General features: G+C 46.6%; 4 protein-coding genes across 4 annotated transcripts; 3 read left to right on the top strand and 1 right to left on the bottom strand.

Moving 5' to 3' along the window:
* Positions 1 to 11,833: 11,833 nt before the first annotated feature.
* Positions 11,834 to 15,539, bottom strand: SODALDRAFT_335233 (RIC1-domain-containing protein). The gene is made up of 3 exons (XM_028612400.1): positions 15,017 to 15,539; positions 12,785 to 14,959; positions 11,834 to 12,727 (listed from the first exon to the last, which is right to left on the bottom strand). The coding sequence occupies exons 1-3, from the start codon at positions 15,437 to 15,439 to the stop codon at positions 12,026 to 12,028; spliced, it is 3,300 nt and encodes a 1,099-aa protein (XP_028464825.1). The 5' UTR covers positions 15,440 to 15,539; the 3' UTR covers positions 11,834 to 12,025.
* Positions 15,540 to 16,054: 515 nt separating this feature from the next.
* Positions 16,055 to 17,720, top strand: SODALDRAFT_298791 (WD domain-containing protein; the record flags this gene model as incomplete). The annotated part of the gene is made up of 6 exons (XM_028608850.1): positions 16,055 to 16,176; positions 16,244 to 16,317; positions 16,400 to 16,638; positions 16,706 to 17,072; positions 17,140 to 17,184; positions 17,261 to 17,720. The coding sequence occupies 6 exons, from the start codon at positions 16,055 to 16,057 to the stop codon at positions 17,422 to 17,424; spliced, it is 1,011 nt and encodes a 336-aa protein (XP_028464824.1). The 3' UTR covers positions 17,425 to 17,720.
* Positions 17,721 to 18,739: 1,019 nt separating this feature from the next.
* SODALDRAFT_281285 (fungal-specific transcription factor domain-containing protein) lies at positions 18,740 to 21,915 on the top strand (the record flags this gene model as incomplete). Its single annotated transcript, XM_028608278.1, has 7 exons — positions 18,740 to 19,028; positions 19,102 to 19,465; positions 19,542 to 19,619; positions 19,728 to 19,997; positions 20,092 to 20,755; positions 20,813 to 21,055; positions 21,130 to 21,915. The coding sequence occupies 7 exons, from the start codon at positions 18,740 to 18,742 to the stop codon at positions 21,913 to 21,915; spliced, it is 2,694 nt and encodes an 897-aa protein (XP_028464823.1).
* Positions 21,916 to 22,678: 763 nt separating this feature from the next.
* SODALDRAFT_280660 (acetate kinase) lies at positions 22,679 to 24,005 on the top strand (the record flags this gene model as incomplete). Its single annotated transcript, XM_028608249.1, has 2 exons — positions 22,679 to 23,445; positions 23,525 to 24,005. 2 exons carry the CDS (start codon positions 22,679 to 22,681, stop codon positions 24,003 to 24,005), a joined length of 1,248 nt encoding a protein of 415 aa, XP_028464822.1.
* Positions 24,006 to 24,057: the final 52 nt, after the last annotated feature.

The following is a 24,057-nucleotide window of genomic DNA, read 5'->3' as shown; positions in this document are numbered from 1 at the left end:
GTTTTATAAGCGCTTTATTAAAAGTTATTCTAAGGTGGCTACCCCCCTTACCGACCTCTTAAAGGGTGCCTAATCCGGGCTCCTACGCCTTCCCCCTTATATCTATACCGTATTTGAATAGTTAAAACTAGTATTCTAGGACGCTCCGATACTATAATATTTTAATCCTATACTACCTATATATATTAAACCCGATACCTTTATATTCGCTATTAGCGCGGTAATAAGCTAGTAAGAAGATAGTTCATAAAGACCCGTTATATTTATATCCCGAAAGTTATATAGCGCTAAGATAAACTATAGCACGCCCGATTCTAAGCTAATAGTAATACTTAAATCGTTTTGGATATAGCAGTATTATATCGCTTATAGTTAGAGCCTTATTATAGTCCTAATAGACTACCTAAACTATCGTTATCTTTTTAATAAGCTAAAGCTTAAGGGGTAGTACGCCCGGTGGCTAGAAGAACTAGCTCTTTTTGATTTTAAGATTAGATATAGGCTTAGTATGTTAAACCCCGCTAATAGCCTCTCGCGGAAGCCGTAGTATACCCTTTACGAATAGTCCTTAATCGCTAATGGGACTTACGCCATAGAGTTATTCTCTAAGAAGTTTATACTTACCGTGATTAGCACGGGAACCGTATAGGACCCCGATATACCTATAGCGCTGACTAACCCTACCCTAGTAGAAGAGGTCGTTAAGGTGTAAGCCGAAAACCCTTTCTATAACCGGTAGCGGGAGGTTTACGGCGATATAGCCACGAAAGGATACTAGTCTAGAGACGTTAAGGGCGTCCTCTATTTTAAAGGATAAGGATTATACTAAACTATTCGGGGTTATAAGATAAACTACTATAAGCTTTCCACAATAGATATAGTGCTAGTTATTACGGGGTTATTTATACGGTAAAGCGCGTATTAGGCTTTTACTTTTAGGATTACCTCCCTTAAGATATTAGAGAATTTATACCTATCTATATAGTATACTCATAAATAAAACCGCGGTATTATAAGCCGTATAGTGAGCTAGTAAGTCTTCTTATCCTAGATTATCCTTTTACGGAGATTTTGATTAACTTTATTATAGGACTACCCCGTATCTATAATAGGGGTAGGAAATATAACGCGATTCTCGTTATTATATACTATCTAATAAAATACGCGTTATATATCCTTATAAGTAGTAGCCTTACTACTAAGGGACTTACGGATACGTTATAGTATTATATCTTTTAAACCTTCGGGGTTCCTAATAGGATTATATCCGACTAAGGGTCCTTATTCACGAGCCGTTTTTAGGCTACTCTTTACCGTTACTTCGGCACTAAGCGACGCTTATCTATAGCGTAGTACCCGTAGACTAATAGCTAGATAAAGAGATAGAACCAGAACGTAGAATACTATCTTAGGGTCTTCTGCTACTAGGAATAGGACGACTAGATAGACCGCTTAGTCCTTACGGAATTTACTTATAATATAGTGTAGTACTCCACTATACGACGAATATCCGTAGATATACTAATAGGTTATAACCCGAGGGGCCCTAATAAAGTCTAATTACCTAGGGCGGGGGAGGCTTATTTAGCTAAGGCCGAAACACGCGCGGAGTAACTTATAATTAGCCGCCGCTCCCTTATAGACCTAATTAAAAAAGCCTAAGGAACGTACAAATAATACTATAACGATAGGAGGACTTAGAGGTAATTTACGGTTAACTAATACGTCTTACTCTCCACGAAGAATATCCGATAGCGTAGGCTTTCGAAGAAACTTAGCGATAAGTTTATCGGACCGTATAAAATCACTAAAGTTATAGGCATATATAGACTAGCGTATTAACTCGCCCTCCTAAAGACTATAAGAATCTATAACGTCTTCCCTATCTCCTTACTAGAACTATAGAGGACCCGTGATAGAAAGATACCTGAATTATAGGATATCGACGTGGAACCGGACTCTAACGAATATAAGGTTAAAGTAATCTTAAACTATCGCTACTAAGGGAGACAGCGCTAATACCTTATTAAATAGGCCGGCTACGACGACAAAGAGAATATATAGGAGCTAAAACGTAATATACCGGATAAGCTTATTAATACCTACTTTAAGTAAAAGCTCGATATAGCGGGAGTACTATAGGACTACGATTAACCCGCTAAGTCTTCCTTTTCTTTATTCTTCTTCGGTCTACTCCCCTTAACTGGTTAAGCCTTTTTCTTTTCCTTTATCCCTTTTCCCTTTTTTCTATCTCTTTTTCCCTTAGGCGGTTACACGGTTATAAGTTATAACGGGACTATTAAGGGGGTATAATTAAAGTGGTAAGCGGGCGTACCCTATAAGTTATATTAAAAAAAAAAACCCCCGTCCTCCGTATATACCTTTAACCGCCTACTATAATTATAGATCCTTAGCGTAACCCTTACCTAATCCTTCGTATATACCTTTAACCACCTATTATAGCTACAGATCCTCGGTATAACCCTTACCTACTAAGGATACTTACTACGGTTATAGATTATCGGTGTAACCCTTTAACTCCGAATCTAAGGGTATAGGTGCCTAAGGGCCCTCCCTGTTTTCCTCTATATATACCTCGCTCTACCCCGTGGTAGTAGCGCTTTTACTTATATAGGTATTATCCCTTTCTACCTCTTACCTATTAGTGGATAGCGTATTATCCGAAAGAATAATAAGAGGCTTAGCCTTCTACTACTTCTTTTTCTTCTTCGGTAGGGGTATCGAAGGCGTTATGTTTTTAGGCGTAGCCTTTTTCTTAGCCGGCGCCTTCTTTTTCGGCGCGGGGGTAAGCGTCGCGGGCTCGGACTCAGGGATATTATAGGGGTTAGGGGGGCCTTAGTATATACCGTTATCGTTATTATCGTTATTATCGGTAAATAAGTCGGAGGGCGTAAAGGCGGGAGGGGGGATATCTAGTTACGGAATAGAAGAAGGAAGAGGAAGAGAAGGTAGTATGTTAAGAGGTAGTATATTAAGAGGGGGGATTACCGGGGGGTTATACGCTATACTAGTAGTAACCCTTTTAAAGGCGACGGCGAGGCGTTCCTATACGGCTATCGACTAATCCTATTAATCGATATACCGGCGAAGCAATAACGCTAAATCCTGGAGAGACTCGAGGATTTTATCCGCCGTTTTTTAGCGGGCGTTATTAACTTCTTCCTTCGCCCGATAAGCGGTAGAAGACTTATCGGCGGCGGTAAAGGTTATCTCCCTCTTAAGCTTACCTAAGGAGGCTTTAAGGATATTCTAGTACTCTATAGCTATAATCTACGGTATAGTTAGTATACGCCTATATAAGGTTCCCCCCGAAAAGAACTTACGCGATAGCTATTATTAAGGCTATCCTTAGTAGCGGCGATAATAAGGACCTTCTATAACTAAATAGCTATGTTACGGCCCGTGGTGGGAAGCTTATTATAATAACGACTATTATACCTAAAGTAAAAAGTATACTTAGCGGAGATTATACCGGAGTACTGGTATAACTCGAACCGTAGGCGAGATGTTTTATTACTAAAATTAATCTTAGCTAGCTAGCTGGCGTAGCGGGAATAAAGGTCCTTAAGGGTTAAGCCCCCGGAGGCCCTTTCCCTAACGTCTACCACCTCTTAATAAGGGGTAGTTAATAATAACGACGCTATAGTTATCGTAGTTTTACGCTTCTTAGAAGCGTTACTAGCTACTAGCTTAGATACTGGCCGCTTATTATTATTATTATTATTATTATTATTAGTCTCCTTAGGAGGTATAGTGGCGGTGGTCAAGGGAGCTATATAAGATAGTTAGCGAAGCTATATAAGTTATTTTCTCTAGGACGGAGAGACGTTAGAAGGATACTTATAAGATAATAGGGAAAAATTAGGAAAATTAAGAAGCTATAACACGTTAATAACTATTAAGCCCTGCTCCTATAAGTAAAACACTATAAGGGTTAACTTACGGCACGCTACGGATACGATGAAAAATCTCGAAATCGGAGGCGTGAAGAAAAAGAAAAGAAAAAAAAAAGAGAAGAAAAATAGGGAGGAGGTGTTAAGGAAGATATCCCCTAAAAGGGCACGTAGGCACCGTTCTTTCCTATAAAGAAGGAAAGCACAAGGGTAAAAGAGGCATAAGAGGGAAGGAGACAAATTTCTATTTTTAGGTATATTATATATCGGCGCTAGTTCTTTATATGGATTAAAGGGATATCGGCGCTCGGTTCCTTATATATAGATTAAAGGGAGGCCGACGCTAGCTATAGTATAGGAGTAAGGGATTAAGGACAGGACTATAATAATATCGTATAGATAGGACCACGACGTGGTCTATAGGGGATCCAGGGGGGATCTACTCCCTAACTAAGGGCTTCGGACCTCGGGTATTAGCATATAATAGGGGCGGATACCGGAAAAGACCGGATAGGATCTAAATAATATAGTACCTATAATAGAGTCTTTACCACCTAAAATTAAGGGTATAAGAGACTTACACAGATATAACTTAATATAATATATATATATAAGATTTCTACTCTACTAAGTTAATTATTTTAAATACCTATTTAACATGCGATAGTTAGAAGCCCGGTTTATAACGTCTAAAGGATAGATATTAATAAGGCTACCCCTATTCTATTATAAAGAAGTAATTATATCTATATAAACACTCTTAAATAACTACTATCGACCTAATTAGAGTAATTAAGAGATTAATTAACCTACCTATTAATTAACTAACCGATAAACTAGTAAAGATATCTTCTAACGTATCTAACGCCGAATAGAAGGCGGCCGCTATTACCCTTATTAACTAAAAGGATTAAGCAGTTTAGGAGCGCGCTATACGCGGTAAATCGGCCTCTTACTAGAATAACTACCTAAATCTAAAGCTAAGCGATAAAAAGGCTAACGCCTATCTCCTCCCTATACCTATACCGCCTAATATCTGTAAATATAAGGCCCTCGCCGTAGACCCTAACACGGAGGAGGCCACGGCCACTACCGTTACGGCTACTCCGTTTTCCACTATCACGCTAAAGGGCGATAAGGCCACGGACGCTATAGACGCCGCCACGGCTACCACGGTAAGTGCCACGGCGGCCACGGCTATTAGTAAGAGGAAGACGGCCGCTCGCCGGAAGGCTATAGCCGTAATAAAAGAACTAATAACTAGGACGCCCACGTTTATCGATAACCTCTTTAAAAAGGGGCGTACGCGCTACCTATAAGATTACCGCGTATACCGCGAAGAAAAGGCAGACTATAACGCGTAGTAAAAGGAGTTTAATAAGGTATGCTCCTATATCGAAGGGACCGTCTATACTATATTATATAGCCTCCTCGCCTAATTATAGAATAACACCGTAAATAACCTATAGGCTTAGATTACTCTCCTATATATATATATATAGGACCGACCCCTATAAACTTCCGTAAGAAAGCCTTAGTCCTGTATCGACGATATACCACGCCTATAAAGGCTATACCTAAGGATATAGACGGCTAGATTATAAGCTAGAAAATAGCGATAATATACCATAAATATATAGGCGTTTTAGAACTATTCAGCGCGGACTATTAGGTAGAAGACGTGTTAAAAGCTATTAGACCTATCGCCTAGGAATAAAGTAATAACTACCTAATACATAACTACGATAAGATTACGGAGAACGAGCTAATGATTAACGACTTCGTAAAGGCTTTATATACGGTTCTTAGTAATATGAAAAGCCTATAATCCTCCGCTATAAAGCCTAAAGTCGGGAGAGGCACTTTTAATACCCTTAGGAACCTCCCCGATACTAAGGATACTACTAATAATAAAGATAATAAGAAGCGTCCTTATAGTAACACGTCCGTAAAGGCTATCCCTCCCATAATAAGGAGGTTTTACAAGATATTATAACTACTATATAACAAAATCGGGGGGTTACTAGGCCGCCCGTAAGCATAGCTTTAAAAGACCTATCCGTCACCGCGATAGGGAGACTAGGCGCCCACCTAACCTAGGGGGTAGCGCGCCGTTATTATACGATAACACTATTAAGATTATAATAAGAATAGGGGGTATCCCTCTCTATTAACTAAGCTAGAGCGCTATTATACTACGCGATCCTAGACTTAGAATCGTTAATCTATATCTTTAATAATCGAGGCCGTTTTACGGCCGTTAGACTACCCACGGATACTTTATCTTTATCCTTTTAGGTGGGTACTTATAAGGCTTCTATCCTCGGATACGGAGACGTTAAGCTACGTGTATAATCCCCATCGGGTACAAAGAGGCTACTACGTCTCTATAATGTTATATACTATAAGGAATTCGTTATTAATATCGTCTCGGAACGCTAGCTACGCCTATAAGGCTACCGCTAGGATACCGTAAACGATACTATCGTTAGCTCCGCCGATAACCGGCCTATCTATAAGCTGCTAGATATCCACGGCTAGTATAGAATCGAGCGCGCGGAAGCTATAGCCGCTACCGTGTTCGCAGTCTCGGTAAGGCATCCGCGCGATAACCCGTATAGAAGATCACGATAACCGCGGTAACCGTAGAAGACCACGGTATAATAGTAGTATAAACGCCTCGGCTATTACGGCACCAATACTCTTATAAAGATCGTCGACGCTATTTAGAGGGTAAAGATAAAGGGACCTTATATAACGGACTATAACGTGTATAGGTAATCGTAAGTGCCTACGCAGATCCGGCGGATACTATCCCTTTACCTGTTAAAGCCTGGAGAGGCCTTAGCTATTAATTTTCACGATCTAGAAGAGGCGGAGTAGTTAGCAGGCGGACTATATAAGTCTATTATATTCGTTATAGACGTGTATATAGGTTATACGTGGGATTACTACCTATAGAAAAGAGACTAAGGCTCTATCCTATACGCTCTAAAAGACGTTTTTGCCCTGCTTAAGACCTAATTCGACGTTAGGCTATATATCCTGCGAGCCGATTCCGAGATATTTTAGCACCTAGAAGTCGTTACTTTCCTCGCTACTAAAGGGGTAGAATACTAGCCGTCGGTACTATATTTATAGGATTAAAACGGCGTTATAGAACGGATTACAGGTATCGTTAAAAGGAGGGCGAGGGCTATAAGGATTAGGGCTAATCTGCCTATATCTATCTAGCCTAAGATCTTTAAGACTACTATATATCTATATAATAGGACGCTATAATACATTAACGATTAGAAGATACTATATAAAGGCCTACGCGGCCGTTAACCTAACCTTACACACCTATAAGCTTACGGCTATAAAGCTTTTATAGAAACGCGCGATACCTAAGCTAAAAGGAACCGCCTATAAAGGCTAGAACCGAAGGTATAGATCGGTTATTACGTCGGATACTAATCCTCGAATAGCTTCCGTATTTAGCTACTATACCTAACGGATATTATTACTATTAAAGATATAGTCTTTAACGAAGACGAGATATTTAACGGCAGGATTAAAACGCTATAAGCTATAGCTTCCACCGAGGAAATCGGGGAATACCTATAATCTATCCGTATCACCTAATCTAGCGATACTATAACCGCGAATAAGCTGCTATTAAGGGGTATAGCCGTAGACGTATTAGATCTTAAGTCGGAAGACTCTAACGCCACCGCTATTACTATGAGAGAGGCTACCGCTATCGCTATAGACACTATTATTACTACGGGCACTACTATCGCTATAGGAGAAGACTATACTACCGCTATTACTACGGGTAAAGGTAATAATACCGCTATTACTACGGGCTAGGAAAACGCCACTACTATTATTACGGGAAAGGCTACCGCTATTACTACGGATCCCGATACTATTACGGACACTCCGCGGTTTACCGCTACGAGGTTCGAACCGTTTCCCACGCCTCTAATATCCCCGGAAGATCCTATGCGCGCGTTCCTTATAGCGTTAGCGGTGGTTAGGGGCGTTAAGGTGGAAGGAGACGATAATAATTAACGGGCAGCCGTGGATACCCCTAAGGGGTATATAGTAGCGGCACGTCTATTTATCGTAAGTATCTATAAAACCGAGAAAGTGTAGAACGATAACGCCTAAAAGGCGTTCTTTAACGCTAAAAGGACTTATAACCCTATACGCGCGAGGAAGTAAGCTATTAACGACGGCGACGTTAATGCTATAGATTCTACTCTCTCTAATACCTCCTAGCCGCTATCGCGCCTAACCCGCGAGGATTTCCCGCCTCCGCTAAACCACCACTACGATATACGCCTCTACCCGTTACGGGAGCGGTGGTTATAGGCTAAGGGGGAATACCTTAAAGGGCACTAATAGATAGGCTACTAGTAGGAGGTAGGTAGTAATCAGGCTAATAAGTAATAAGTCCTCGCCTATAGATAGGTATACACCTATAAATTTAATAAGGAGGGCACCCTCCTTAAGTGTAAGGCACGCCTTATAGTCCGAGGGGATTAATAAAAACGGTTAAACACTAAAGGTAACTACGCCGTAACGCTAGTCTTACGGTCTTTCCGTATACTAATAGCGATCGCCGCCCGATTTAATCTAGAAATAAGGTAGTTCGATACCGTTAACGCGTTCGTTAATGCTAGCCTTAAGGAAGAGGTGTTTATAAAGATACCGTAAGGCTACGAAGTACCAGGTAAGGTCCTACTACTACGGAAAGCCCTTTTCGGTTTAAGGGTATCGCTATTACTATAGTAAGAAGAATTTAGCGGAACGCTATAGAGGATAGGCTTTATAGCTATCCCTAATAACCCCTATATTATAATCCGCGACGGTTGAATGCTATTCTTCTACGTTAACGATATTGGACTTATATACTATAAAGACCGTAAGACGGACGCCGATAACCTTAAGGCTACCCTTAAGCGGAGCTATAGGTTATTAGGAGGCGAAGAAATCCGTTAGTTCCTAGGAATTAAGGTCCTAAGGGATAGAGCCACCCGTAGGCTATAGCTATTATAATCCTCCTACGTGGAGAAGATCGCGGTTAAGTACTACGCAGATATACTCTACCGAAAACCACTAAAGGTCCTATTATCTACGGAGCCGGTAATACCTCGTAACGGCACCCGCGCGTTAATTCCCGAGGTCCGCTAATACTAGGGTATAATCGGTTCTATCCTATACACTGCTATCGTGATAAGACCCGATATCGTATTCGCCTATTTAAAGCTTTCCTGTTATAATATTAATCTCTCCTCCGACTATCTTAAAAGGGCTTAATAAGTACTACTATTTCTGTATCATATAAGATACTACTATCTAGAATTCGGCGGGGATAGGCTCTTCCTAATAGTAAGCGACGCGTCCTTTAAGGATAATCCGGACCGTAAGAGTTTATAAGGATATACGATAAAGCTCTTCGGGGAAACTATTAACTAGAAGGCGGGTAAGTAACCGACGGTTATAACGTTGTTAACAGAATCGGAACTGCTCGCTCTTATAAAGGCCGCTAAAAAGACGTTATTTATTAGCCGGATATTAAGGGACTTAGAGCTTCGGTTAGACTAATAGTAACTATAGCTATACTACGATAATTAGCAGACTATTAACCTCGTTAATAAGAAGGTATAGCGCCTACGAATAAGGCTACGGCACGTCGATATTTAGAACTAGTAGGTATATTAGTTAGTATAGCAGGGCCTCTTTAAGGTTACGTACGTTAACACGAAAGAGATAATCGCGGACGGTTTAAAGAAGGCACTACCGGAGGCAGGGATTAAAAGACTATAGTAATAGCTTAATTTAACGGATTAATAGGACCGTATTAAGTAGTCTAAACGACTACACGAAGAGATTAAACGCGCTAAAGCGGCCGTAACGAAGGCTACTAAGGGCGTAGAAGATCCGATAGATATAGATCCGATTAAGCAGATCCGGCTAATTAGGATTAAGGAACTAATTAAGATAGATTTAAATTAAACGGTTAAATAGGGCGGATTTAGATCCCTTTTAAGAGGGCGTTTTCCCCTAACTATTAATTTTACGATAGAAAAGTTAAGAGCGTTTAGTTTAAACCGAAGCCTCTAATTAGTTAGTTAACCTGGGAAGACCCACCTTAACTAAGGGGGTGTATCGTATAGGCAGGACTATAACGTGGTCTATAGGGGATTTAGGGGGGATCCACTCCCTAATTAAGGGCTTCGGACCTCGCGTATTAGGATATAATAGGGGCGGATACCGGAAAAGACCGGATAGGATCCAAATAATATAGTACCCATAATAGAGTCTTTACCACCTAAAATTAAGGGTATAAGAGACTTATATAGATATAACTTAACATAATACATATACACGAGATTTCTGCTCTACTAAGTTAATCATTTTAAGTGTCTATTTAACGTGCGATAGACAGGACTATAATAGGATCGTGTACGGGATTAGTAATAGAAGGATAGTAGGAATAGAGTAACGGATTCCTTAAGGGTAAGACTATAATAGAACTATAACGGGGTCGTGTACGAGATTAGTGATAGAAGGACGGTAGGGGGGGATATAGGCCGATACCGGGTATAATCGGGAAAAGTAGCCCTATCCGGTACTAGCCGCTCCTAAGGATAGGAGTACTCCGGGGGAGGTCGCCCTATTAGGTGCCCCTGCCTAGGAGATAAAGGCCGGGTATATAATAGGACTACGACGGGTTTCTGTATAGATAAGACCGGGCTCCCGTCTTAATATAGCCACGGCTACCCTAGGTCGATACTATTATTTAGGGCCGTGGCCTAGGCTTAGGCGTAGATATCCATTTACGATATCCGTTTAATTATACTAGCGTTAGCCTAGGAGTATATAGTGCTTATATAGTACCCCCTCCTTAGTATAGAGAGGGTAGCGATTATTCTGATTCTTTAGGACTACCTATATTCGGACTAGCCGTGACTACCACTTAATTCACGCCTGCTCCCTTTTAGACCCTCTCGCTACTACCTTCTTACTCCTTATAACTACCTATCTAATAATATGTCTAGTCAGGGTATATTAGAGACGTTATTCGTTAGTCGGATATTAAGGGATCTAAAGCTTCGGTTAGATTAATAATAACTATAGCTATATTATGATAATTAGTAAGATTATTAACCTTATTAATAAGAAGGTATAACGCCTACGAATAAGATTACGGTATATTAATATTAATAACTAGTAAGCGCGCTAGTTAGTATAGTAAGGTTTCTTTAAGGTTATATATATTAATATAAAGGATATAATCGCGGACGGCTTAGTAAAGGTATTACCGGAGGTAAGGATTAAAAGACTATAGTAATAGCTTAATTTAACGGATTAAAAGAATTATATCGAGTAATTAAAATAACTATATAAAGAGATTAAATACGCTAAAGCCGTGGCCGTAATAACGATAAAGGCCCCTAAGGGCGTAGTAGATCCGATAGATATATCCGATTAAGTAGATCCGGCTAATCAGGATTAAGGAACCAATTAAGATAGAATTAAATTAAATAGTTAAATAAAGCGGATTTAGATCCCTTTTATAAGGGCGTTTTCCCTTAACTATTAATTTTATAATAGACAAGTTAAGAGCTTTTAGTTTAAACCAAAACGTCTAATGAATTAGTTAACCTAAGAAGACCCACCTTAACTAAGGGAGTATATCGTATAGGTATACAGACTATAATATAGTCCCTAAGGGATCTATACCTAACTAAGGGCTTCGGATCTCGGGGACCTCGGGTATTAGGATATAATAAGAGAGGATACCGGAAAAGACTAGATAGGATCTAAATAATATAGTACCTATAATAGAGTCTTTACCACCTAAATTAAGGGTATAAAAGACTTATATAGATATAACTTAATATAATACACACACACGAGATTTCTGCTCTATTAAGTTAATTATATAAGTGCTATTTTGACGTGCGACATAGTCCGATTAAGAGGTTGATAGTCCGAATATATGGACTATTAATATAACCTATTATTAGGTTGAAGTCCAGCACGCCACAGCGCGCAACAAGATCCCCTAAGAGCTGACAAGCCCACTTACTCAATCCACCTTGCCCAACCTCTCAGCGACGGGCTGAATCAAGACTGGCGATGTCACTCCCAGAAACCCCATCTGAATCCTCGCCATTCTCGCTGCCCTTCGAACCAGACCCGTTCATGTTTCTTCTGCCCGAGGGAAACGAAGGCAGGTCCAGCCTGTCCATTCGTCGGGTGGTGGTCTTCATTCCTGGGGCCTTAACGTTATCTACAGCTTCCCGCAATGTATTTCCCGTCTCGTCCATTGCTGCCAGGAAACGGGCGAGTTCCTTGCATAATTCCCAGTCCCGCGCTCTCATCGCATACGAAAGCAACCGGACTGTCTGTTCTGGCGCAGACCCCGTCTCGTCGAGGGTGTGCAGTACGATGAGGTAGCCTCCGGCCGTCTTGAGAAAGCCTTGCTGTAACGATTCCTCAAATAGTTCCTGCACGGGAGGCAAGTAGGCAAATAGCGTCCGCCACTGTCTTACTTCCGTCTTCCTTGTACATTGAACTACAATGTCAAGATATTCCCTGAAAGACGACAGTAATGACAGTACTCGCGGTAAAATCGCCTGCTCGGGAGCGGGCGCCGAATCTACCTCTTCGTCTAGGGTCTTGTGCAATAGCATTTCTAACGCGTGAGCAAAGTAATCGAGGCCTTGGTATTGTTCGGCGAGTTCAACGGCTTCTGAGGTGCGATTATCGCAGAGAAGGAAGCGAAGAACGTCGGGAATGAATAAATGCGTCTGTAAGCGGCGATCAGCGACTTAAACATCAACAGGCTGAGCGTTTTTCACACTAACCCTGATGGCGAAGCGAAAGAAGGAGAACCCGAGGTCCCGTCTCTGGGCCAAGTCGGCTTCGACGCCCAGGATAATTCCTTTTGAAAGAGCGGTAGAGAGCGGGTAGAAGTCCACTGGGATGGATACGGTGGGGGGCAGTTCTCTTGATGTATCGCTAGATGTCGCTCGCATCACGTCGTGTATTTCAGGCCAAAGCCTAAACTCCTTACCGTCGAACACCCACAATGAGTTGCGAAGAGTAAGGTTGTCCGTTGCCGTCTGCTGTTCCTCGGGGGACCGGGTAATGGCCTCGGGGGTCAGCACATCGCGCATGCTCACGTAAAATTCCACGTTCTGGGATATGACACGCATGTCATATTTGAGATGGCCTTCTTGGTTCAAGGATGGACGCAGGAGAACCAACTTGGCGTCCACCAGGAACAAAACGGATGCCACGGAGACGTCCTGAGACGGATCGCCATCAATCATCTGGCTCTCAGGCAATATCCAGCTCAAGCCACGAACCCTGGCGGGTGATCTAACGATACCATGGAACGCGATCTGGCCCAGCTGTACGAGTCTCACCGAACCGGCATAAGGCGCAAAGATGAAGTGATACAAGAGGTTTTCGTAAGTGTATACCAAGAGCGAGTCTTCGCCGGAAGAGGCGATAAGAACTATGGGGGCAGGAATCCGCTGCGAGTGAAGGACTAGGGAGCTTTCCAGTGCCAACTCCCTGGAATAGAGTCGAAGCTCGTAGGTTTTGTTGACCTCGACAGCGGCTACGAGAATGTGTTGATACCAGCACATCCCGCCCCTCACTAGGAATTCGTTCTCCATGGTCTCGGAGGCAAATGTCTTCCAACGGCCGCTGTTCACACTGTAGTGAGCCAAACCATGCCGCCCAGCTACTGCGACATATCTCCCGTCGGGGGAGATGACTGTGTGGCGAATGGGCCACTGGTTAAGCAAGTATGCGGCGGGAATCCTCGTTGTGTGCCATAGAGAAGGTTCGGCAGAGATCGAAGCTAGGTCGGGAAGGTTATAACCGCGATAAATCATCACACTGGTACTCGTCTGGAGGACGGTGCGAGCGAGATTCGCCGAGTTGTAACAACCAGCCACTGCGCTTCTGGCAATCTCAAGTGACCAGATCGCTTCATGCTGGGAGCTTATCAAGAATAGCTCAGAGCCATTTCCAAGCCAGGCAGCATCGACGACTGAGCACATCCAATTCTCCCCGGTAGACGTAGACATGGCGACGGTCCCAGGGGAACCAAAGCTATGGCTGCCGAGTTTGCCATATACGCTCCACATAGCCCAGCCGTTGCTGAAGCCGGCAAACAGACAGTACCCATCGGGAGAGTAGCATAATGTGGTCAGGGCACCGGCCACCTCTGCCGATACTGGAAGGCTGTGCGTATGAGATGGAGGGATGTTGCCGGCGTAATCGCGAGCAGAGTAGACTTGGATGTCTCCGTTTGCGCATCCAACAGCAATAAGAGAAAATCTAGCGTTGATCACCACCCGGCGGGCATATTCGGATTTCTCACGGGGCGAATGGAAGCAGTGGCCTTTGAACAACTTCTTGGGATCAGTTCCGTTGGCGACGGCGTCGTATCGCAATGTTATGCGCTGCACGGCATGTGCCTTGCCATCGTTCGTTATCCAGGTGGAAAGGTTCATCGGGCGGTCGTGGGTCATCTCGACCACTGTGACTTTCCTGTCAAGCCATCCCATCCGCGTTACCATCTCCGTACGCGTCTGACTACCGCTGTTATCGGGTGTCCATCGGATGCACTGGATGGCTGCGGGTTTGCGAGTGGCGACAATCAATTCGTCATCAAGGGCAAGAGCGCTTTCAATGCCGGCATCCACCTTGATCACCATCCTGAACCGGACGCTTACGTCCCGGACACCGCCCCCTTCCCCTGGGCCCCATAGAAACTGATCAGGGGCGCTGCTTCCCGGTCCAACATGGATTTGACGCCGTCGTTGAATGTTCGAATAGTTCGGAAAGAAGGGTCGATACACCTGTGCTTCGGTGTCGGTAGCAAGGGAGTAGGTAATAAGGTAGCCCAAAGCAGTATGGACGACCAGAATGGCTGAATCGGGGCGCAGTAGGAGGTCGACATTTTCTCCGTATGTCTCGAGGGAGGATTGGGACCGAACAACGACAGCGAGGACGACGGTTGGCTTCAGTAAGGATTAGACGATGCCCCAACTATTGAACATGGGACAGACGCAGCCCACCTTGGATTGCCAGATTGTCATGGATGCCGCGGTGATCACAGCAAAAAGGTGACCGCTGCGTGACACACGCAGAGCAAGAATTGGATCTTTCAGGGGGATTCTGGTGGGGGCACGGCGTTGTGGTGGCGCCTGGCTAGGAGAGCCATTGGGATCGGTTCCTAAGAGGCCGTGATCGTGGTCAACGGATTGAACGGCGGGGGTGAGAGGTGTCGCAGGGGTCGCAAGCTGCCCATCATCTTGGCCTGGGTGACGTGCTTGGTCATCGTTTGGTATTCGGTCTGGGGAAGCTGGTGCCGTCTGGAACGAAGTAGGAGGCTCGCTGAAGGGACTCGGGAGTCCGTCATCCGATACAATCAGGTTGAACTCTGGCCCGGAATTGCTGCTGGTTGCGAAACATTTCGGGGTGCCGAATGGCCAATACATGTCGTCAGAGCCCTGATCACGCTGGCGGCGGCCGTCTCGGGGATGTCCTCGCGCATAGCAGAACACGATGGTAGAATGTTGAGAAGAAGGCTGGGTGGGCTGGGCTCTGGCGTTGATTACGACGGAGTTCGGAGTAGCGACCGACGTCAGGTCGTCGGTCCCCTCGAAGTACTGATACCTAGCACCTAAGGTAAGGTAAGCTAGTGCGGAGCACTAGCATGTTGATTGGAAGGTGAACCAAACTAGGACCCATTCCCCACGTAATGAAAGCGTACGGGGACGCTAGCCCCGAAAGACCTAGCTAAGGTAGGTACTGAGCACTTCGTATGATTCTAACGTCGTAGTGCTACCCATACTCAGTAAGGATTCGTCTCTTATTCACAACCTGGGTAAGGTAGGTAGCGCAAGTTGAAGAGAAGGGGAATCATTCTATACCTTGAAACTTGTGCTCAGGTTCAGGAGCCTTAATTTCGGTTCCATCAGTTACCATTTCGCCGCTTCAACTCTCATCTGGCTCCGTCGATTTCCTTGGAGTAAATTGCTTTTGGCGACACATTGTTTTAGAATTTCCTACCGCTTCGGTGCGGTCCTGCCGGCCCGGTTCGATTCGACCTCATGGCTCCTCTTCGCGCGAGACAGAGCCTGTCAAAAGATCGATTCCCCGTTTACTTTGGCAATGTGAAGAGCCAAACTTACCAGGACCTCAGCCCGGCTGCCCGAGGGGCCAGTTCACGAGGGTATGTTAGTCGCCCAGCTTTTCTGATCAAGACATCCCAAGACCGAGAGCCAACGTGTTGAATCCAGTCTTTGTTCTATCGCATGGAACCCGCAAGGAACTCTTGTCGCGACAGGTGCTTCAGATAAAACTCTCCGAGTGTGTACGTAAACTCACTCATATACTCTAAACCAATACCATTCAATTGTAACGCGATGGAATCAACTAACATGCTGGCTGTCTAGGGAACCCAGAAAAGCCTCTCGTGCGCTTCTCCACGGAGCTCAAAGGACACTCTGCTGGCATTGAAAAGGTTGCTTTCAACCCCACAAAGGATGCCGAGCTCTGTAGTGTGAGTAGCGACGGTGTGGTGAAGTTTTGGGACGTGAGGAGCAAGACTTGTATCAACGAGATCACAGGGCTGTCAGATGCTTCCTCGTTAGCTTGGGCCCCGGACGGCGAGACCCTCATGGTCGGTAACAAAGTATGTGTATTGAAAGCTTTCCTACCTAAACCCGAAAGACCCCAAGCTGCAGCTTACCGCAGGACAGTCTAATAATGTTTTCGTGCTGTCTCCGACACAATCGACTCCTCTGTCAGCTCACCAACAACCAGTTCAGACCAACCAGATCACCTTTTGTTGGAGCGGCAAAAAAATCTTTCTGAGTACTGGTGAGGGCCATGTCCGCATTCTGTCGTATCCGGACTTTGAACCTTTGCTGTACCGCGATCGATCGGCCGGCCTCGAGGAATTTGTCCTCAACGGGCATACTTCACAGTGTCTATCCGTGGAAATGCAGCCGACTGCGCGGTACCTCGCCACGGGAGGGTACGACTCGGTGATTGCTTTGTGGGATACCACGGATTGGATATGCCAGAAGACTATCAGCAACCCGACAGGCCCGATTCGAAACATCAGTGAGTTGTCTTCCGAGTGTGGCGGATCTGATTTGGCGTGCTTCTGACCATGTTTTTCCGACCTAAGGCTTTACTTTTGATGGGAGCTACATTGTTGGAGGAAGTGAGGAGGGTAAGTGGCATGGAGTAATCACAAGTGCTCTCACCATCCCAATTGCCAGGCTCTAGCTAAAGCATCGGTGAAACAGGTTCGAGCCTCGACATTTTTCATGTAGAGTCGGGAGAACGAGTCCACGCCATAAAGACTACCAAGGCAGGTCCTGTCGTGGCATGGGCCCCCACACGATATTGCCTCGCGTACGTCGACCAGGATGTACTTCGCATTGCTGGAGTCGACTCTGAAAGAAAGTGAAAACGAACTTAATGGGGCAGGATAAACCAGGGAATGACAATCTCGGCATGCTCGTACGAAGGACATGGGCATTGATAATAGGGAAGAATCGAAACACTTGTTGGGTGAACAGGTCGGCATCACGGCAAGCCCTATGACAGTTGTTCCAATTTCACGTTAGGCTGGTTCTCTGAGGGGCCACCGAGGTCTCGGACCGTTTAAAGATTGTAGGTCGGGGGCATTTAAATAGTTGAGAAACACCGTCGACCGATCGAGAACAACCAAGTTCGCACCGACATGTCGAAACATCTTCTGTGCATCTTGATGATTCCAAGGGTCCTTGCGGCGACCACGTCACCACCGCATTGTGAGAGCAACTTCTCGGTATACACATTGACCAATCTGCAAAACCCTAGGGTTACTCTTAAATTCGCCTTTCCAAAGCTCAGGAGCAGGATGGTCTGGAATTAAAGACTATAAACCGGACTTAATTTGAATGCTCGATAAAGTCTGACGAAGCTTACCTTAATGAAGCGCGATACTACCTAGCCACTTCACATTGGATCTTAAGCCTAACAAACCCCCTCAGTAACAATGAAAGACTCGAGGAGCCTTAAAGGTGCATTAGGGGTGGGGGGGGGGTTTTCTTTTTCTTTTGGTTTAATTACGGAGTGAGAGCAAAGACTCAGTTTACACTCACTTCGTACATTGCATCCGTACATTTCCAAAATAATACTCAGCAATCAAGTCCGTCCCAAAAGGGTACCCGGTGGTGTGTAATAGACTCCCCTTCCTGCTTGACTAAGCGTTTCGTGTACCTCGAGGGCTATAACTACGTACGAAGTACATGTGTCCCTACAGTATTACCACCGTACATAACTCAATGCACGCTGTACGAATATAAGCACCTTTATTAGGTCCTATCCAACCAAAATGGTCAGCTCACAGGTGAAGGGGGTTCGATGCGGTCCGGTCCTCTGTCATGGGTGCGGGTGTTGGTAATTACAACAGGCACCCGTTATTATCGTGTTCCCATCTTTCGCCTTCTCCTCCGAACCCAGACGACCCATATCAAACGAGACGGTTAATATAATTATTCGCCGCCCGTGGTTTTGGAACGTGTCTCCCGGACCACGACGCTTTACCCCGTGCACAACCGCTTGCTCGCCTCATCGCGTCGAGGCGTTTCGTCAATATATCGCCGTGGCGCATTCAGTCGCCAACGTCTGGACGCCTCATCATATCCCACGTGCAAAACCGTTGCCCGCCTAGATTACGGAGTAGACTGTGAAATTACTTTCCCTGCACCTCGAGGACTTTTGCTGCCGGCTTCATCATGTCCCCAGTCTCACCGACTTCGCCAGAGCTGAATAACAGCTCCGTCCAGAATCAAACCCAAAACCCTAACGCTGCGCCAGACCCACGGGATACAGCTGACAATGCCAGCATTCCGAAACCGAAGCGCCTCGCTTGTATTGTATGTCGGAAAAGAAAACTCAAATGCGACGGTGGCAAGCCAAGCTGCGGCACCTGTGCCCGACTCGGCCATTCGTGTGCTTATGACGAGGTCAGAAGGAAGAGCGGACCAAAGCGGGGATATGTGAAAGCTTTGGAAGAGCGGTTAAGTGAGCATTCCCGTTGCGACCAGTTCATTACACAACGAAATCGCCTCTAACAACCTTTCTGCCTCGATCGTAGAACAGGTGGAGACACTTCTCAGCAAGACACAGTCCCATTCCCCTTCATTGGGTGGTACTACGGATCCTACCAGGCCCATGTCTGTCGCCCTCGACGCTGGCGCGGCGGCAACCCGTGGACAAGCACCCCCTGTGACGTCCGCCCTAGGCGTTACCGGCCCCTCCCTGGCTATTCCATGTGACCGTCATACTGATCGCTGGCGTTTCAACGGAGAATCACCACAACCCAATCCTGCCGTTGACGAGTTTAACTTCGGGTCCAATATGTCCATGGGTATGGGCAGCGTTGGTGGGAACTTCACGTGGGAAATGATCGGTCTTGGCTTGGAGGAGCCCCTCCCGCCGCAGGAGACCATCGACGAGCTGTACGTTTTACAGCGCTCACCCCCGCAGACGCCCTAGGTGGTCGGGCATACCTGCTAATCTTCACGTCATGCGCAGCCATCAGATCTACTTCGAGAAGGTCCACCCTTCCCTTCCCATGATTCACAAATACAGATACCTGGCCGCTATGAACCTGTGAGGCACCGTCTTGCTTCGTCCCGCTCTTCCACTCTCAGGGCACCAAGCTCCAACCTGGCCAGCTTCATCGGGGCGCAATATTGTGTTAGCTAACCAAAACTGCAGTGCACCAAACCAACGCCCACCCGTTGCACTCAGATACGCCATATGGACATTGGCGTGCTCCACTACAGAAAAGTACGTTGGTCTGAAGGATCTCTTCTACCAACGATCCCGCAAGTACAGTGAAGCAGATTACATCAAAGGCTATGGAGAGCATATGATATCTGTCGCACACGCGCAAACACACGTCCTCCTGGCCTCTTACGAGTTTAAAATGATGTATTTCCCAAGAGCATGGATGAACACGGGCGCAGCTGTGCGTCTGTGCCAAATGTGAGTATCACCAATGGAAGTGGGTGGTTTCCCACGATACTGTCAATACTGCGTATAGTCTTTGGCGCATTGGTAGGGTGCTGACTCTGCTCAGGATTGGTCTCCACCGGCTAGATGGCGCGGGTCTAGACGTCAAACAGTCTCTTCCGCCACCGCGAGACTGGACTGAGCGCGAAGAGAGGCGGCGCACTTTCTGGATGGCATTCTGCGAAGATCGGTACGCAAGCATTGGCACAGGCTGGCCTATGACCATCGACGAGAAGGACATCATGACCAACTTGCCATCCTCCGACGAAGCATTCGACATGAGCAGGCCCGAACAGACTCAGTCCTTGCAGGATTGCATGACTCCTGCTGGCGCCAGTAAATTATCTTCATTTGGCGGCATTGTGCTCATGGCCTGCCTCTTCGGTCGCAACCTCATCCACCTCCACCGACCCGACCCCGATGATCGAGACAACGACCTCAACGGAGAGTTCTGGAAGCGCCACCGCAGCATGGATAACATCCTTCTCACTACATCCCTCTGCCTGCCACCGCATTTGAAGTTACCGGCTGGTCTTGGAAACCCCAACATTGTATTCACAAATATGAGCATTCACACGTCTACTATTTGCCTGCATCAAGCTGCCATTTTCAAGGCCGACAAGAACAAGCTCCCGGCCTCAGTTAGTGCCGAAAGCAAAGTCCGGTGCATCACGGCCGCCAGCGACATTGCCAGCACAATGAGAATGATATCTCACATGGATCTGTCCTCGGTAAGGTGGCCCCCACCTTCCACATCTTTGAATAATGCCTCCCTGACAGGACCATAGATGAACCCTTTCATCTCCTTTTGTCTATACGTCGCCGCGCGAGTGTTTGTCCAATATCTCAAGAGCAGTCCAGACGACAGCCAAACAGCTGATTCTTTACGGTTCCTCCTCTCGGCGATGAGTGCCCTCAAACGCCGAAATCCGCTGACGGAATCATTTCTGGTCCAGCTGGATGTGGACTTGGAAGCTTTGGGGGTGAGGATTCCGAGGCTACGGTCTGCCTTTCCCCGAAGTGGCGATAGCGTGAGTCTGCCCTCCTTAGGTCGAGCCAAAGATACCCAGTCAAAGACCCATATCAGTTCTGACTGGCCGTGTAGCCTGATCTTAGCACGGGCGCCAAACTTTGCGATGACCCTAACGGCGTTGCCGGAATTCTTTCCTGCCGCGGCGAATTCACCAAAGCTACGGATAACGGTGGCCAGGCGCCCCTTGCCCCTGACATGATGGGAACCACGGATTCTGAGGCGCAGCCGGAGGCCCAGTCAAGGCCATATACAGGTCAGAAGTGGACTCCAACAGATCCAGCTCTGTCCCATGAGCGAAGTACTGGAACTGGTAGCCTGCCGATGCAAGGCGTCATATTAACCCCTAGGTCAGGATCAATTTATGACAAAGGCCCAGGCGCATCGAGCAACGGCCAGGCGTCAGGCTTCGGTCATAGCGAGAGTAGTGGCGAGAAGAACGCCACGTCGCCGGACGGTGAACTGTCGAGGCGGCCGACGCCTAACTCAAGCTCGACAACGGAACAGAGGTCCGGTAAGATAGCATCAGCTACAGAAAGTCGGACAGGGAGAGACGCTTTCCCAAACCACAAAGCATCGACTATACAGGACGCAAGTAATAGGTCCAATGTTCAAGTCCATGGGCAGTCTTTCTTCGGAGACCCCAGGAGCTTCGGGATGGGGACGAGTGGGCTTGCTTCGGCACAGAGATTCACCGTGGGTGAGACACCGGTGCAAGGATTCGGTATGGACCCGGGCAGTTGGGAAGGTATGCCGGGGCAAGGGGGCATGACGCCCATGGCCGAAGGGGTTCTGCGATCACTCATGAACATGGGACCCATGGACGCGATGGATTTGTCGTCTTGGAACTCGAGCTCGTGAGATTGGTTTCTGTATGATCGCCTTTTATCTCCCCACTCTCTTTTCTTCCTCCCCTCTCTCTCCAGTTGCGCGGGTGGGTGGCGGCGTTGGGGTTTCATGAAACTTTCAGTTGGACAAAATCTTCCACATATTAGGTGGGCACCTTGCTTGTCCCGGCATGAGTTTCGCGAACTCCAACCAAAAACGAGGTCTCAAAGTTCACCGGGTATCATTGTCATGGCCACCAAACGAACCAAGGCGAGGCGAGGCGCGGCTGACCTGTTCATACCATTAACGCCTTCTTTTCTAGGAAATTAGGAAATACCCTTTGATTCGAGGTTGCCTGTGGCCATCGAAGTACTGGCGGCATATTGTGTAACTGGATCGTGTCCGTTAGTCAGACCTGGTACACTGTACGTGTAGATAATTGCTACCCTTGAGACACAGAATACTCGGTAATCCGCAAAGCACCAGAACCGCCTCTAACTTTCTACCCCCTAACATCGGGTTGGGTGACGTGTGTGATGACGTCACGTCTATCTCTTCGTTCACTCAGTGTGCCGACTTGGAAACGCAATCTCTCGAACATCACGCCACGTCTGATTTATCTTCACGGCCTGTACCGAGATCAGGGACATTGGGAGTGAACAGATTCTTGAGCTAGGATTGCTTGTCAAAGCAGCGGCATCCATTCGTTGGGCCACGACTACGTCGACTGATCTATCCATCTCGTTCATGGGTCGTACTATCAACATCCGATAACTCAGAGTGTGTTGTCTCGAAAATGGCAAAGGTGCTACTTGCTATAAACTCCGGATCAAGTTCCGTCAAGATCTCTGTATTTTCTGCTACCTTCCGGAAGACACCACAGCAGATCGCCGAAGCGCAGGTCAGCGGACTGACAGCCGGGCCCGTTGCTGTCTTCTATACATGTCATAACAAAACCAAGAAGAAGGCAGAAAAGGCGTGGCAGCCCGTCGAGCAACAGGATGACGCCTTTGAACTTCTGCTCGGTCTTTTCATCGACGATCCGAACCTACAAGAGATCAAGAGCAAGGCCGACATTGCCATCACCTGTCACCGAATCGTCCATGGCGGAGACTATGCATCTTCACAGCTCATCGGCCCCGTGACGTACGACAATATCGAGGCTCTCAGTAATCTAGCACCGCTCCACAACCGTGCTGCCTTGACCATCGTCAGGTCTTGTTTGGATCAGCTGCCAGACGCCGCCAACATTGCTTATTTCGATTCCCAGTTCCACTCGACCATTCCAGAGCACATACGTACCTACCCCGTGAACCCCGACATTGCCAGGAAGAACGGGCTACGCAAGTATGGCTTTCACGGCCTTAGCTATTCCTTCATCACCCGGTCCGTCGCCGGATATCTCGGCAAGGAAATTGGGGAGCTAAGCATCATCGCCCTGCACCTGGGAAGCGGCGCAAGTGCCTGCGCCATCAAGAATGGCCAGAGCTGGGATACCAGCATGGGACTGACGCCCTTGGCTGGACTTCCTGGCGCCACAAGAAGCGGAAGTGTTGATCCCAGGTTGGTGGAACGCGCCCCAAATCTTGGGTTACCATCTCGTCGTCTCGGTTCGCTTCCGACTGACTCGTGTCCAATACAGTCTGGTCTTCCACTACACTAACGACGTGGGAAAGTTAACGCCCTACTCGACTCCGGAATTGCACATCTCCCGAGCCGAAGACATCCTCAATAAGCAGAGCGGTTGGAAATCGTTGACGGGAACAACGGACTTTAGGGCCATTTCGGAAAGCGACGACCCGGCATGCAAGCTGGCTTTCGACATCTTTGTTGACCGCATTTGCGGTTTCGTAGGGAGCTATTACGTGGCTCTGCGCGGGCAGGTCGATGCCCTCGTCTTCGCCGGAGGCATTGGAGAGAAAAGCAGCAAACTTCGAGACCGAGTTGCGCAAAGCGTATCCTGTTTAGGGTTTGAAATCGATGACACTTCGAACGCGGCCGAGATCACCGACGTTGTCCAGGATGTGAGCGCCAAAGGATCTAGACATGGGGTGCTTGTGTGCCAAACGGACGAACAGTTCGAAATGGCCAGATCCTGTGCGGAGGATGAACGAATCTGGTAGTCCACTAGATACATGTTAAATATATGCCCGGACGACTCTCATGCTTGTAAGG

The sequence above is a fragment of the Sodiomyces alkalinus genome (assembly GCF_003711515.1).
Source record: "Sodiomyces alkalinus F11 unplaced genomic scaffold SODALscaffold_8, whole genome shotgun sequence".
NCBI classification, from domain to species: domain Eukaryota; kingdom Fungi; phylum Ascomycota; class Sordariomycetes; order Glomerellales; family Plectosphaerellaceae; genus Sodiomyces; species Sodiomyces alkalinus.
Note: the sequence above shows the minus strand (reverse complement) of the source record. Positions and strands in the feature narration are given on the sequence as shown.

Excerpts from the sequence above, each read along its gene's own strand:
- SODALDRAFT_335233 (XM_028612400.1), bottom strand. The coding sequence starts at position 15,439 with ATGTATTGGCCATTCGGCACCCCGAAATGTTTCGCAACCAGCAGCAAT. Across the intron at positions 14,960-15,016 it reads TGACAATCTGGCAATCCAAG|CCAACCGTCGTCCTCGCTGT; the intron begins GTGGGCTGCGTC and ends TCCTTACTGAAG. Across the intron at positions 12,728-12,784 it reads TCTTTCGCTTCGCCATCAGG|ACGCATTTATTCATTCCCGA; the intron begins GTTAGTGTGAAA and ends CGCCGCTTACAG.